General features: G+C 48.2%; 3 protein-coding genes across 3 annotated transcripts; 1 reads left to right on the forward strand and 2 right to left on the reverse strand.

Moving 5' to 3' along the window:
- Positions 1 to 1,260: 1,260 nt before the first annotated feature.
- Positions 1,261 to 5,360, reverse strand: ONS95_011644 (uncharacterized protein). Its single transcript, XM_058505271.1, has 5 exons — positions 5,177 to 5,360; positions 5,077 to 5,123; positions 3,998 to 5,000; positions 1,775 to 3,944; positions 1,261 to 1,720 (listed from the first exon to the last, which is right to left on the reverse strand). The coding sequence occupies exons 3-4, from the start codon at positions 4,539 to 4,541 to the stop codon at positions 2,827 to 2,829; spliced, it is 1,662 nt and encodes a 553-aa protein (XP_058359828.1). The 5' UTR covers positions 4,542 to 5,000; positions 5,077 to 5,123; positions 5,177 to 5,360; the 3' UTR covers positions 1,261 to 1,720; positions 1,775 to 2,826.
- A 4,040-nt stretch (positions 5,361 to 9,400) lies between these two features.
- On the reverse strand, positions 9,401 to 12,664 carry ONS95_011645 (uncharacterized protein; the record flags this gene model as incomplete). The annotated part of the gene is made up of 6 exons (XM_058505272.1): positions 9,401 to 9,503; positions 9,557 to 11,566; positions 11,623 to 11,837; positions 11,888 to 12,300; positions 12,351 to 12,586; positions 12,643 to 12,664. 4 exons carry the CDS (start codon positions 12,662 to 12,664, stop codon positions 11,630 to 11,632), a joined length of 879 nt encoding a protein of 292 aa, XP_058359829.1. The 3' UTR covers positions 9,401 to 9,503; positions 9,557 to 11,566; positions 11,623 to 11,629.
- A 500-nt stretch (positions 12,665 to 13,164) lies between these two features.
- Positions 13,165 to 14,621, forward strand: ONS95_011646 (uncharacterized protein; the record flags this gene model as incomplete). Its single annotated transcript, XM_058505273.1, has 4 exons — positions 13,165 to 13,591; positions 13,642 to 14,163; positions 14,212 to 14,445; positions 14,524 to 14,621. The coding sequence occupies 4 exons, from the start codon at positions 13,165 to 13,167 to the stop codon at positions 14,619 to 14,621; spliced, it is 1,281 nt and encodes a 426-aa protein (XP_058359830.1).
- Between the last annotated feature and the right edge of the window lie 560 nt (positions 14,622 to 15,181).

The raw sequence follows: 15,181 nt of genomic DNA on the forward strand, positions 1-15,181 counted from the left end.
CTGCACGTAATTTTCGTACCTCAACCACTCAAATTCGATGAGATGTTTAAGACAAGCTTTACGCGGAACGATGCGTGATAGCCTATTGGATTAACTAGGTAACTATATTTCTTCTAAAACCGTAATACCTAGAGAATTAAGCAAACATCTAATTATGAGAAGGTTCATCCCATCCCTTACCACCCTCCCCCAATCCAGCCCGTCAGCATCCCTTACCCAACCAACCACCAAGTGTGGTATCACAAACTGCATGCACACCACCCATAACCCCGTCCCTGACTATTTACTAGGTAGAAAGAGCAAAAGAACCACCATACCATTCCCTCCTTACCACTGTCATCAAAGTCCGGCAATACGCAGCAGCTGCAGTCAGCATTCCAAACCACGGCAATCCCATCCCACCCCATCCAGCGAATCCAATATCATCACCAACAATCAACAATCAACAATCAGACTCCCAAGAGAAGCCTCTAATATCCCGCTCTCGTGATACTATCCCAAAGAAGGTCTTGAGCACATGCACGTAATACATTCCATGCATGAACGACGAGCTTTTTAACTGGTTTAATTAAGGGTCTTGAAAAATGGAAACCCTAAGCATGCCCTGTGTGGATATGCTGTACGAGGTCCTCTGCAGATGTAAGTTAGCTAGTCCTCGGATATGTGCTGCGTGTTCCCGAGATGCGACGTACAGTACTGTACTGTCCTGTATGAGTATGACAGCGTGACGGACGGGGAGGTGTTGTGCGAGATCCGATTTACCCGTCGGCTTACCCTATGCTGGTGTTGGGGTTGTACTGCATACCCAGAAGTCAGTCCTTTATTCTTCATTAGGTGGGAAGGATGGCAGAGTTGATAACATCATCACTCTCCCTCATGATCCCCTCAATATTTGGTACCTAGAGGTTGGTAAGTAAATACCTAATAGGTACTTCATTGCGAGGTAAGCGAGCATCCCTTTCATTCCAAATCCAAATATCCTCAAGTACCATAAGCGAATCAGATATCTCTGAGTGCGAGCACCGAATGTACATGTCATATGTTCATCGGCAAATCAAAGGCTCAGCAAGACAGCCATGCGAGTTCTTTTCAAATGTATATGCATGTAGCTAAGTACCTATCTTATGTACATGCCCCTCCCTCACTCAGAAGACCGAGCCTGTACCCAGCCCTACACCCGCATCCCCAGCACAGCACACGCCCAACAACAGCCGCCCTTCCCTTCCCTTCCCGCTCCGTCCGTTCCCTCCCTCCCTCCCACCCACAGCTTCCAAGCCTCAACCCTCCATCTATCTCCAAAAGTCCCCTACTCCTACCCCAATACCCTACCACCCCTCTAGCCGCAGAATATACAGGGGGGTAAAAAATACAGTATGATATGAGAAAACATCGCCGTCAACGTGCATGCCCCATTCCGCAGCCCTCCTGTAGTAAGATCCAGATCCAGATCCAGATCACACACACAGTCACACACACACACAGTTCGGACCCATCCCATTCCACCCCAGCCTATCCAATCCTGCACCACTCCACCAAGGCGGGCGGAGTGGAATGAACGGCGCTTGTTCTTCCTATCAATACCTACGTACCGGTATTTACCCACCCGGCCTACGTTTTCAAGGAATCAAATCAAATCAAATCAAATCAAATCAATCAATCAGGGTGGGTTTTCCCTTTTTATTTCTGCAATATTCTCCTCCCAATCGAGCACTGTACTGTACTGTAAGAATATTTAGTATTATTCTGCAGGAGGATTCGAAAGATTCTTACTTACTTACTTACCTACCTTACATCTACCTCCCTTAGGTACCTAATCATTTGCGCAGTCAGTGGCTCGCAGCTCGTAGCTCGCAGCTCGCTGTAAGATAGTGGAGACCCCACCACGGCCGTACACTCTACTCCACCGGACTGCAGGTGAGGCCCACCCACCGCAGCCAGGGCCAGGATGGTCATCTAGGCCAAGAAGCCGCGCCTACTTGGCTGGAAATAGAAGCATCGCTAAGGAAAAGGAATCGGGATGGAATTGAATCTCTTAGGCTGGGTGCAGGTCGGGTGGGTGAGTGGATTTGAGTGGTGCTTAGACGAGACGAGACGACGTGCTTGCCGGATGCAGGCCGGCCTTGGATGTTTGGATGTCTGGATGTCAAATTCGATATTCGATATGTTTTCGGGGAGTATGTATGTAAAAGTGCATTTGAGGGAGGGCGGGTCGGTTGGGAATTAGGTACTTACGAATTGATGTGACGAGGACTGTAGGTTTGAGGCGAGATGATTTGTCTGTTAGTTGTTTGTAGTATGGAGCCAATGACAAGAGGAAGTTGGGTTGGAAGTATCTTCCGACGGTTTGGACCCTGGTGAGGTCTAATACGGCTTTCCAAATCGAGGGAAGTGTTGCGATTGAGTTCGCAAATTTGATGTTGACGGCGGTACGTGGTGAGATTGACTTCTTGCGAGATCATTGGTGAAACTAGTACCCAGCTGATGAATGATCGTCTTGGGTGTATGTAAAAAAGTACGTATTTTGAACATGAAGAGTTCATGAAGTGTCCCAAAAGTAGTGTGATGGATGGATATGAGATCTAATTGATATCTGATCGCAACTAAGTCTGCTGCGTATATACTTGCACGCAAGTGGGGTATGTTCAGAACACCCACCATCCCCTACCCAAATAGGTAACTAAACATAACATTAAACATCGCAAATAAGCGGAACATGGCAGACAGGGCACGCATTGCATTTTCTCGTTCCCATTCCAGAACTCCAAATTCCCAACCTCATTCCATCATAACATTCACATCCCATATCCCAAAGTTTGGTCCTCAAATTCATACCCAGTTCATGAACCCCTCACCATTCATCCTCCCCTGCTGTCCCTGCTTCGAACTCTCCGCCAGATTCTCAATTCGCAGCAATTTCGTCTGCAGCGCCCTCTCCCGCTCCTGTATCTCCTCAAGCTTGAAATCAACCATACTAACACTCGGGCTCCGACCCTGTCTGCACAGCCCCAGTCTCGCAGGAAGAGATCGCGACCCCTGCTGTTGACGAGGCGGCTGGAGCTTGAGTAGGTTGCCGTGTAGCGCTGTCTTTAGACGGTCGAGCTGGTGCGAGATGACTTGTAGGTGTAGAAGGGTCTCGATGATGGCGCCGAAGGGGACGACGAAGGAGCCAATGGCGAGGGCGGATGTGAGAGTGTTGGCTGTGACGTCTAGGTGTTCGAGCTCTAGCAGGCGGGAGGACATGGTGTCGAGGGTTGTGTCGTAGGCGGAGAGGAGGCGGACGTGGCATTTGAGCATGGTGTAGAAGGTTGAGGTGGTGAGGACTCGGTTTTCGTTTGTACCGAGCATGCTTGGGTCGAGGCTTGTGGATGAGTTGTTCCGGTTGTGGGAGTTTGTGGAGAAAAGCTTGCTGTTGAAGTATCCGTTCTGTTCCATGCCACTGGGCTGTTGGTACCAGGGCGATGGCGATGGAGACCGACTGGGGACGATGCTGTCGAAAGAGCGGCAGATACAAGAGATTAGTTCGATGAATCGCTCGGCGGTGGAAAGAAGGACACCCAGTGCTTCGGATAACTTTTGGCTTTCTAATGTGTATGAGTTTGATGCTGTACTCATGCGTCGAGCTTGATGCATGATGCGTTCAGAGCAGGCGTCGATCTCTGACTGTAGCTTTGAAAGAGTTTGAGAGTGGGTGGCATCATTCTGGAGGCTCAACACCTGATTCAGATCTGGTGTGCTATTCTCTGATGATGAAGCAGTTGTGATTGCTGGTGTAATTGTAGGCATATCCATATCAGGGAATGATGAGATGCGGGCAGATAATTGGCCATCTAGGATCGGCGGGGACATCGAGACATGATTCGTGTAGATGCCAATGCCATGGTTGGGATTTGACTTCCTCTTCTTTGGATTGGGCTCAGACATTTGAAGTGTGGGCATATATTTTGCTAATTGAAAAGGTTAGTTTGTCCTTGACACAGGTGATAGGAACCGAGCATACAATCAGAGAAATCAGAAAGATCCATACTGTCAAAATATGCCTGATCTGTGATGCAATCCAACAAATCTGCATATTCATCATTTGACATTGGTTGAGTGTATGGCTGAAGTGAGAGAGACGATGGAGAGATGGACAAAGATGAATTTGTTGTAAAATTATCCCAGCTCTCTCCATTCCTTGGAATGGTGGCCTCTGGTAATGGTATCGATTTCGAGCTCGCCGCACCCACTGACTCAGAACTGTTTGTTCGTATTATTCCTGACCTCTTCTCCCCATCTTCAGAACTGCTTTCCGTTACTGAACTGGTGGCAGTTGATGTGTTCTTCCTCTCAGGTTGAGGTCGATTATTTGATGATTTCCTGGGTCGACCTGTCCGTTGTGCTGCACTAACATTGCAGAATACTCCAGCTCGTTGACATCTAACACAAGGCTCTCCATCTTGCGGTCGAGTACATCGAAGTTTCTGATCGTGGCAACGATCACAGGCAAATCTCTTGACTGGAGATGCCTCTTCCGGCTGGGGTTGACTGGGTGAGGACCACATACTGAATGTGAAGTAGGGTCCAGGTAAGTAATGTATATTGATGAAGGATGCTGGGGTCTGCAGACTTAGCCCGGAACGAATGACCGTGGTTTCTGATTGTACAAAGAAAGTGAGATCCACGGGTGCATACGAAAGGGTGTCGATCGAACGATGACGGGGAGGTCTGTTATAATAGTGGTAACCGGCCACTTGGAATGGTGGTGATCATGGCCAGATATGTGCTTCACGTGGAGACTCGCGCTGAAGTACTGGCAGTTCTCTCGTTGCTCAGCCCAGTCAGCCGGCGGTAAGAATCTCGCCTGGTGCATTCGGCTCCCTTTTTGGGACCAGTTCAGCCATTTCGGGAGGAATCAACAAGCGTGCCTGTGGAGGAGAAGACACTTGGACCAGTTGAACCGCCACGTTGGTGGGCAGCAGGCTGAAGGGCTATGGCTTGGGCTCGTGTTAGGATGACTAGACCTGAAGATCTTAGAACCAATGAGTGCGAGGGAGCTGAATCGGGCAGTATATTGGGATATTCTTGTGGTAGACTCACGTAATTAACCACCGGTAGCGCAAGATTTCAGATCCTAATTTATACCCCTGGCGGGTGTCAGCCACAGCCGTGGGACACCTCAATGGGTATGGAGCCCGACTGGTCAAGTTTAAGCTCCGGTAGCCAAAGCTTGCTCGCCCAAAGCTTGCCATCGTGAAGGCTTGAAGCTCGAAACCCCCCATTCAGAGAGTTCCTGACCGAAGACGGCACGGAAGCTTATGAACTAGCAGTCGATGCTATTTGACAGACTCGGGCGTTTGTAGATGAGGGTTGAACTTTTCACACTAAATCAAACACACCTTGATTAAAAAGGAAAAAGAGGTACAGAATATGCAGTAGGGTGAGGCATACATGAGATGGGCCTTACTGAAGCTGCTGAATGGCCAAAATGATGACCCGTGCGGTACTCCGGTACTACCTGCCCTGCCAAACCACAGCAATGTACTAATAAAAAGAGGAGCACGGTGCATCATGCATGCCACTCTCCAGCACCAACACGCCAACCGCAGGCTGGAATAATCCCCAGCGATACGGAATCTCTGTAGTCGTATGGGGGCGGATGTCGAGATACGGATGTGGAATAAGCATAGAAAGGCTAACGGTGTAACATGACCTCGACTTTGAAACTGTCGTCCAGCCTCCGAGCTCTCACAAGCACAGGCACAAGGCAGGAATCCGTGGTTTCGAAGACTTCGAGAAGCCCATATGTTGGTACAATTGTTCACGAACAGAATCGGTATCTGAACCATCTGCCGGGTCTGCTCTCACCAGAGGATATAATTATCAGATCGAGCGGCACAGGGCGGAAGCAGAATCCGCGGCACAGTTCCTGTCAATTGGTTGAAACTGCGACAACAGAACTGACGACCGTAGGGTGAGGGAGTTTGGAATTCAAGATCCCTCAGAATGTTCGGGGATCCGACCATAAACACACCGTTGACCGAGAATGTGGCGGACATTAGCGGATGGATGGCTGGCTCTTCCGCGGTGGAGGATAGAATAATGATTGTAGGGTTGTAGCTGGGGATGAGGAGGCTGTGATGGTGATTCTGATTGAAGGTTGAGGGGTCAGGGCCGGGCTTTGATGGCTGAGACGCTGTGAAGTCATTGGGTGAAAGTGTGCTGAAGAGTACCTCAGACCAAGCACTTCACAGTACTGCGACGCCTAATATCTCGGACTGAGCGATTTCCTCCCTAAACCATCTCACTACATCGTAACTATCCATCTCGAGCTCGTAAACAATTATCGTCGGCGTGCCCATTGCTGCGTTATCTCCCAGCACGCCTCCTCCCCACAGCACAGCACACACTGAGGCCTGCTGCAGCAGCCAAGGACCCCAGGGAATTTTACCCAGAATTCCCGCGGCCGACGTCTTGCAGTAGCTCTGCCCTCAGCGTCTACGAACAGATCTCCAGGGGTATAATCTCACGATGATTTGACTGGTTCTTCCATCGAGTTTCCAATTACTCTCGCACCATAACAGCAGCTGAGCGCCACGAGGAGCGTGAGAGCGTGTTGATTCTGGATGACACAGCGCTGTAAACAGACAATGATCTTGCGTTGGTAACATGCATGCATGTCCCGGATAACCATATCCAGTAAACCCAGTCCCGGTTTATCAAGTGCTGATCTGACCTATGGAATTATCGCTGACATGAGAAACGTACAGCGCCTGTGCCTGGCTTGTACCTACCGAGACACGCCCACCCCGCGCTTGTGGTCCATTGAGAACAATGCCGTCGTACCCTGTTGGGGCTGCCACTAAAGCTGCGGTTAAGTGTCAGGAACTGGGAAAATTTGACTTTCGGGGCGGTACTTACTGCATGTATCAGTACTAGCACGAATCGCGGGAGGCATTGCAGGGAGACAGCTAGTTGCAAAGCGCAGCACAGCACAGCACCACTCATCCTGCCACCTGCCCGCTAGTATGGAGGGATGTACATGTACCACTGTACAGTCCGTCGCTGTCTCCATTTAGCCTCATCTTGAAGATCAATCCCTACTCGGGGATAGGAGCAGCACGCTTCGTGTCTGTCTGTCATACGTTCTAATAATACGACGAGTGTGGTCCCGTGGAACCCACCGAAACCTCTGGTCTGTCTCCAGCGTTCGGAATATACTAAAGCTAGCTTTCGGAGCACGAAATTCGTTCATGACGGAGAACATGCTGGCGACGGATTGTTGTCATACGGAACGATTCCTTCAGTCTTCTAGTACTGATTGATGTTTCCGTGATGCACTTTGATGCTTCCGAACTCCCCGAAAACAATATGGTATATAGGTAAAGGATCGGGCTGTTTTGTTTTGACTTCGATCCTCCCTTCATTCTTCAGCTTTCTCAAAAACCGAAATTAATTGCACTTGCGCTCGTTCCCACGCTCGTCTGATCATTTACTAACTGCGTTTTAGACTCCCGGTTCGAGACTTTGTCCACAGAACTGAATGAATTCTGTCAGAAATTTTGCATGTCAACCGAATCTTGCAAGCTGCAGATATATCATACCCAAGCAAAAGAAATCTACACGCAGCAGGGCTGATATCTTCTAGAACCTCACTACTGTTTGAAACAACAAATGTCTGGCAGAAGAAGCAACTTTGCAAATGCTTCTTATCCGTTCATAAGGTGAGACTTCTCCATTCTGGCTTGGAACAGAAGCAAGTATGAAAGACGCGGGCTAATCCCCACCAGGCAAACTACTCAACGTGTGGCTCCAGCGGCGCCATATGGACCCATCTGGGCAACTGCAGCCTAATTCACATTTCTCTCCGTCTTTCTGTTTATACTGGCATTTTACGCGAAAGAATCTTTCTCTCCACACAATGATTCCCAAATCATGTGACCTGTCATTTCCTCACCACTCATTTGTTGTCACTTCTCATCCTTCGCAGCCACACGCCTAGAAATAGCATCTTCATTTCCCCAGAAGCATTCCTATCACCATTCCTCCTCCACATCTGTCTTTCCCCCACCTTTATTTTAACTTTCCTCAGCCCTTCCTTCCAGTGAAGATACACATCACATATTCCCGGAGAAACCAGATCCAGCAAAACGCACCGACAGGCAGACTGTACAAGGTACATAAGCGGTGACTTGCAGAATGGAAGATTTGAATATGAGTTGTCAGGCAGTGGCTGTGTCTAATATAAATATCGGCCACACAATCAGCGTGCTCGCGGCGCGGTGAGATGGGGGCTGAAATAGGGTTCGGGAGATGCCATTCCTCCACCAACCAAGGCATATTTATGTGCTCGCTGCAAGTCATCGGTGGTTACGGCTTGCACGGGATGTTCCATGAATGACTCTATTGATATATTGCTTTACGTTGAGTTTTGTTTGTTATGGGACCTTCTCCCAACAGACGATCCCAGGAGGAATATGGAATCGTCAAAGTCATCGCGAAGCAGGTAGTTCTTTGATTTAAAAAAAAAATGTTGAGCGAACATCAAAAAGATCTTTCAACATGAACATTTACGAAGCATCAAGAAGATATATCATGCAAAAGTGAACGCAAGTCTCCCCTTTCCCCATGTTCCACGACCCCTCTCCTGGCTCTTGGCGAGAATCAACACCACCCCACTACACGCAAACATCCACCTCTCAAAACATCAAGCCCATAGACGCTCAGCAGTGGTTGCAACATCCCCTCGATTCTATCTTTCTATCCAACAATCATCAAAGTCCCAAGTACAAAGGCAGACGAACACATCCCTTGATTGAATCAACTCCACCAAGCCCACAAGCATTAGCTATGCAGTGTCTTCCGCTTTGTCTTCCTTGCGGTAGTAGACCGAATACACTAGGGACATTGCAGTAGATCAAACTTGAGTTCTAGAACGCGAATGTTTCGTCTCCTGCAGACGAAGCAGTCGAACTCATGCTCTTCTCAAGGAGGAGTCTCGAACGTTCGATCTGGGTCAAGTATTAGGAAGTAACAAGACAATCTGGGCCATCACCAGTGATGATATAAGTGCTAAGTGGAGATAAGATACGCTTGATGGTGCCAGCGGGTGTGAGAGGGGACATGTGATAGACTTCTTAGATTTTCCCTCTATGAGCTTTTCCCGACTTCGTAGCATTTATTTCCTTCGCAAAGCTTGTCTGTAGAGCTGTCTTTGACAAAGATTTTCTGCCATTGTCATTGCAGGTAAGTGGGAGTTCTAGAACAAAGGCAACATATCTCCACTTGCATGATGCTGCCGTTACGTTTAACTGCGAGGCTTCTGCACTCGTGGTCTTCTTCCCGCTTCGCATACCTCGCTTAGATATCTTGGTCCAATTGATTGAGCACGTCCCAGCAGAATGCGATTAAGATGATACCACTTGTTGTATTAAATGTAACTAAGAATCTCTACTGCCCCAATCTCGCTTTGTAAAACACAAGTTCTAGTCAAATGACTCAATACAGAAATGTTGATGAGAGCGCCGCTATTATGCTATATCAGCACTTTTGTCATACTGTAAGAGCTGTCCATGTTTACCAATGGTCTGGTCATCGTAGAGCATCGCTTAGGGCAATTGGAAGAGCGTTTCCATATCTCGGGTCCACAGGAGTCTGTCTGCAAGTCCAATGCGCGGCGTGCAGTCAATGCAACCATCTCAAATAAGTGATAGAAAGACGCAGGTGTGCAGCACTTCTCGAAACATTTCATTACAAAGTCCACTTACTCACTGTCAAGCCGGCTCGTCTGCATAGTCTCTTCGCCCCTACCAAGCATAACCGCTGACCGGGTAAAGGGAGTACCCGCTTGCGGCTTGGGGGCCAGACACATACGCCGCATGCGAGGAGATGAGCCCCCTTCGCCAAACGTCTGGACAGCATTACCCGATTCGCTCATTGATAGAGAGAACTGACGGAAGTGTCAGCCGGGTCTTTGTTTACCGTTGTAAGCGACGGCTTACTGTCTTTCGGCGGGTAAAGGCGAGAGATGGTGGTGTATGTGAGGATGACTGAGTCTGCAGGACACGCGTTTAATTCTTCGGGAATTCGGATTGAATGCGACAGAAACAAGTGAGAAATAAATTTTGAATTGGGACAAATTGCGAATTATTTAGCATGGAAAACGTGATATCAACTTGAGAGGGGATTCGGCGGGATGATACTTCCGATTCGGCACTTATTACATCTCCTTCGAAATAGTTTCTAGAGCTCAGCTGCCATTGCAAGGCTCTCCTTCGAAAGAAAACGGGATAAACAAGCTAGATTAGGACTTCGGTACATAATGGAGGACGGCAGAGTTGAGGAACTAGTCCAGCTGAATAACGCAGATCTTGCCTTGAAGCATAGAACACTAGCCACAAGCTCGATACGGGTGAGGATGGCATGCCTTAAAAAGCAAAACTCAAGCTCTAGAAACCATCTACATAAACTCGTGCGTAGGCTCGCAGACTTGAATTCGTCCCATTCACTTCTCCCGCTCGTCAAATCTAACATGCAGTGTAGTGCAGGAATGATATCAAGCCGGGTACGGCACTTACTTCATGACTTCGAACTCACTTGAACACATGCAGGAAGAAAGCAGTAGGCCAAATTGAAGAGACCAAGTCTGAAAAATGTGCAAGAACAATTGCTCCCATATTGCGGCCCAGCCCAGCTTCGACGCTGAACATCTCTTATCGCATCTAATATAGACGACGATTTCAACTGCCATCTCTGGTGCAAGCAAAGACATCATAGGCCAGCTCGGTGCGCATCAAGGAGGCATGGCGAAGGAAGGGTCGTCGAGCCGCAGATCAGTAACTCTGGTACGTACCAGGTGCAGACAGAAGAAGGATGGATGGATGAACATGTAAGATGCGGTGACCCTGGCCCATGTGTGATGAGATGCTTGCAGTGCATATATCTGATCCTGGAGCATCCATACATACATACATACATACATACATACATACATGCAGGCCCATAAAAAGCAGAACTTTACTGTAAATATTATATCAGGAACTTGGTTTCTTGCTTGATCTAGCGGGAGCAGGTGCAGTAAGAAGGATTGACGTGCAGTAGGTTCCGGATTTAGGATAATGCACCGCGTTTATATCCCGGCCCTCCATCCCGCTCGTAGATAGGGTGGTTTTAACAGATCGCGCCGAAAGATGGGTATCTGCCCTGCAATCTTACTATCATGAGCAGGCAAGATAGAGCGCTGTATTCGAATGTGTGGGTGGCTTTCATGGATAGGAGGTTGTTATGTCCATGGAGGTGGCTTGATACCGCGCTTAGAGGTGCATTGCTATTTTCGTCAGCACTACTGGACACGCTAACTCCTCGGCGCCTCCTTCGCTTGAGAGGCTGTGGCCAAGCGGAATTTATTTCCGAGATGGCGATGTCGTGATGGTGCTTGTTTATTATAAGATTGCTTGGAGGGATTTTCGCTGCTTGGTTGTGGCTGGCGGCTGTGGAGAAGTGTTGTTTGTTCGACGAGAAAGTCTGCTGACTAACACGTGATTACTACTGGCTCGGGCAAAAATGTATTGCCGCGTTGCATTTGTGCTATCTTTGCTCTGTCAACTGCTTAGGAGAACAAGAATAAGTCATAATGATTCTATATACTTGCTATCTATTTCTCCGCCTCGAAATTTGTAACCAAAGTGCCAATATACGGCAGGATCTCGACAGCAAACTGGTCTCCGTCGTGAAGATATTCTTTCGGCGAGAAACTAAATCCAACACCAGCTGGAGTTCCGGTCAAGATGATCGTTCCAGGGTTCAAAGTTGTTCCTTGCGAGAGGAAGGATACGATCTTTGGTACGGAGAAAATCAAGTCACTGGTTGATGGTTAGCATTCTCTGTTCAGCATGAGAGGGGATGTCCCTACTCCAGTCCACAATTCTGCAAGACTTTTCCATTCTTCAACCCTCTCAACTTCAACTTCCCAACATCAGGAATTAATTCCTTTGACACCAATACAGGGCCGATCGGGCATGCGCCATCAAAGCCTTTGCTGAAACCCCACTGGCTCTGAGCGAACTGGCTGGTTCGGCTGCTGACGTCGTTGGAAGCTGTATATCCAAGGACATAGTCAAGAGCGGAGGATTCAGAAACATTCTTGCACTTCTTGCCAATCACAATGACGAGCTCCGATTCGAAATCACATGAGTCGTCTTTGAGCGTGTGCTTGGGAATGATGGTTGGTGCTGGGTACGGGTCTGCAAGTGCAGTTGAGGGTTTGGTGAACAAGACTGGGACATCTGGGATTTGCATCTTGGCTTCTCGTGCGTGTTGCACATACTGAAAATGTTAATCGCCATCCAATTGTTTCCTTAGGCGAAAGTACATACGTTCAATCCGATACATCTGATGGTACCCACTTCTGGTTCAGCTAAAGGCGAGAGGACCTTTCCGATCACTTCGGTCTTGCCAGTTGAGCTTCCTGGACTCAAAACCGATGTTCCACTGAAGACTGTGACTTCAACATCTTTCCCGGCCAGAGTAGCAGCTCCAACATCGACATTCTTGTCAGTTGGCTCTCCGATGAGAATATCCTTTCCCGACTTCGGGATGAAGCGGACAAGACCTATTCATGAGTTGTCAACTCGCCTGATGCTTCTTTACTATGTACTCAGTACTTACGACCAAATGATGGAATAGACATATTGTTTGAGTATACAGATAATATGGCTGTGATGAAAATTGATGATAGTTGAGAAGAGATATGTGGTCAACGAAACCTAAAGCCGAGACGGCGTCCACATCAACGTAACCCCGCTACCCCTCCATCCACCTCCGAATTGAGGAACCAGAGATGTTTAAGCGGCATCACATCAGGGCTTGTCCCTTTGATAGGCTGAAAGGAAAAATTACGGGGGGAGAAAGGCAAATCCGGCGGGGCAGAGGCACAATGTGGTGGGACATCACCTGACGGACTGCTCTTCCCCACATCCCCTCTCTCCAGATATCCCGAACTCTCAACCGTCAATTGTCCACATCGGGTATTTCCAGCGTCCACACCGAACCTTATGTATGCTAGAGAAATACTAATCCAGCTTGATATTCTCCCTATCTCTCTATCCATATTTTCCTATCTTTGTCTCTATCCTCCCATTGCACAAAGTTGTGACAGCTTACCTTGATAATAACTAGCAGCAAGCAAAAATGGCAGCTCCTCAAACCTCCGGATATCTCCAATCGAACGACCCCACCAAGCCTCGATCCGATGCCGCAGTCCCCTTCCGCGACATAATTCCCTCTCCGGGCCATCCGCGAATTGCTGGAATAGAAAATCATGATGCGTTGAGCTGGTGCGAATCGAGGAGGCAGATTGAAGCTCCCGCTTGGTTGATCAATCGGTTGGAGAAGAAGAATTTGGAGCCATATAAGGGATTCACAAGCGATGGGAAGGTAAGAGAGGGATTGTATACATATGCGGAAGATGAAGGGGCGCCTACTGAGGAGGTTGCTGCCAAAGTTGCGGAACTTATGGGAGTGCTGAGCGAGGAGGAGAAGAAGGCAGTGCATTGTGGTGAAGTTACGGACGATGATTTTCGATTGTGGTCGAATCCAGAGCTATACATGAACCCAGGTATGTTGCACAAATCCAATTCATGAAGAATTCTACTAATCAAACTGCAGGTGGTCTCCGACTCGACGAATGTTCCCCGAAAATCCAAACTACTATTCACTCCATCCTCAAAGCCTCCTCATCTCCCAAGGGATACGAGAAGATCCTTGGATGCTGCCTCACAAACGACTTCTTGGGACACCTAGTAAACGGCAAGAGAGTCCTCAACGAGCATTCTTTCAATTTCAGACTCTTTGGAACTCCATCACTTACCTCGCCATGGGGATATACTTTTTTCGGGCATCATCTGTGTCTCAATGTTGTGTTTCTGGGAAGGAGGATGGTTATCGGGCCAACATTCATGGGTGCAGAGCCAGATAGAATTGACGAAGGTCCTCATGCAGGATTGAGGCTGTTCCGGGCAGAGGAGTTGGAGAGCTTGAAGTTAATGCAAACCCTTCCGAAGGAGCTACAAGACAAGGCCACTTTGAGCCAGGGAATGGATGGGAAGAGCTTGCCTGCTGATAGATGGAACCCATTTGACGAGAGACATCTTGGTGGTGCTCGACAGGATAACAGAGTCGTGCCTTATGGTGAATAAGCAATTCAAGTAGAGAGACCATCGCTAATACAGTCAACAGAAGGTTGTCCCGTCTCAGAATTCCCAGCAGACAAGCAGGAATCGATCATCAATCTGTTCAAAGCCTTCAACGAATACTATCCGGACGCAGTTCTACAACATCGATTATCACTTTTCAAGAAGCACTTGAATGAGACCTATTTTGCTTGGATCGGGGAATTTGGAGAGGAAGATCCGTATTATTATCGGATCCACAGCCCAGTTGCCTTCATGGAGCTGGATTTTCACTGTGGAAGTAGGTTCCAACCCCCAGCTCTGATTCACGAGAGACAGTCAAGAATGTTTCTATGGGGACGTGCTAACATTTTTTTAGTCTTCTTGACAAACACAACACCTGCGAGGTGCCATATTCATACAGTCAACAGACTGCCAAATAGAGGGGATTATGGGCGAGCATTGATAGGAGCTTAAGTATGTAAAATATAGATGGAGTTCTCCGCGATCGGAAATGTGCCATCTCAAACTTGCGAAATTCTGAGACTGTTATATTCTTTGCCTCTCTTCATGGTAACAATGCGATATCCCAATCTCATTTCACTTACTCCTGGTTACAGGCCGGTTCCCGATCCCCGAAAACCTACAAGTGTTCTCCACAGCCTCTGTCAATCATCCTGCCCCACATCCCCACCCCCGGCTCCATCAATTCGTAGAATACATTTCAACTCAGCATGACAAACACCATCGTAGGAGCATGGTAATTTCTACAGTACTTTTACGTTCGAAGTTCGTCCCAAGTTTGCGCCAACATCTCCATATTTCCTGCGCACCCTTTCCACAATCACATAACCAGCATGGAAAGCTTCCAGTGGCTCAGGATGTTTCCTCGTCGCGGCGCGGCTTTCGCAACCAATAGATTGGAAGTGAAGTTACACAAACCAATCAACCCCTCGACTGATAAATCTGAAAATCCGTGATGATGAGGCTGAGCCCCAGTGGGCTGCGCCCTGGAGGCTTTGTCGCAGGCAATCCCC

This window comes from Cadophora gregata (assembly GCF_030347475.1).
Source record: "Cadophora gregata isolate MNR1 chromosome Unknown scaffold_5, whole genome shotgun sequence".
Taxonomy (NCBI): domain Eukaryota; kingdom Fungi; phylum Ascomycota; class Leotiomycetes; order Helotiales; family Ploettnerulaceae; genus Cadophora; species Cadophora gregata.

Coding starts and splice junctions, on each gene's coding strand:
- ONS95_011644 (XM_058505271.1), bottom strand. CDS start 4,541: ATGTGGTCCTCACCCAGTCAACCCCAGCCGGAAGAGGCATCTCCAGTC. Junction 3,945..3,997: donor TCTTTCTGATTTCTCTGATT/GTATGCTCGGTT, acceptor CTTTTCAATTAG/CAAAATATATGCCCACACTT.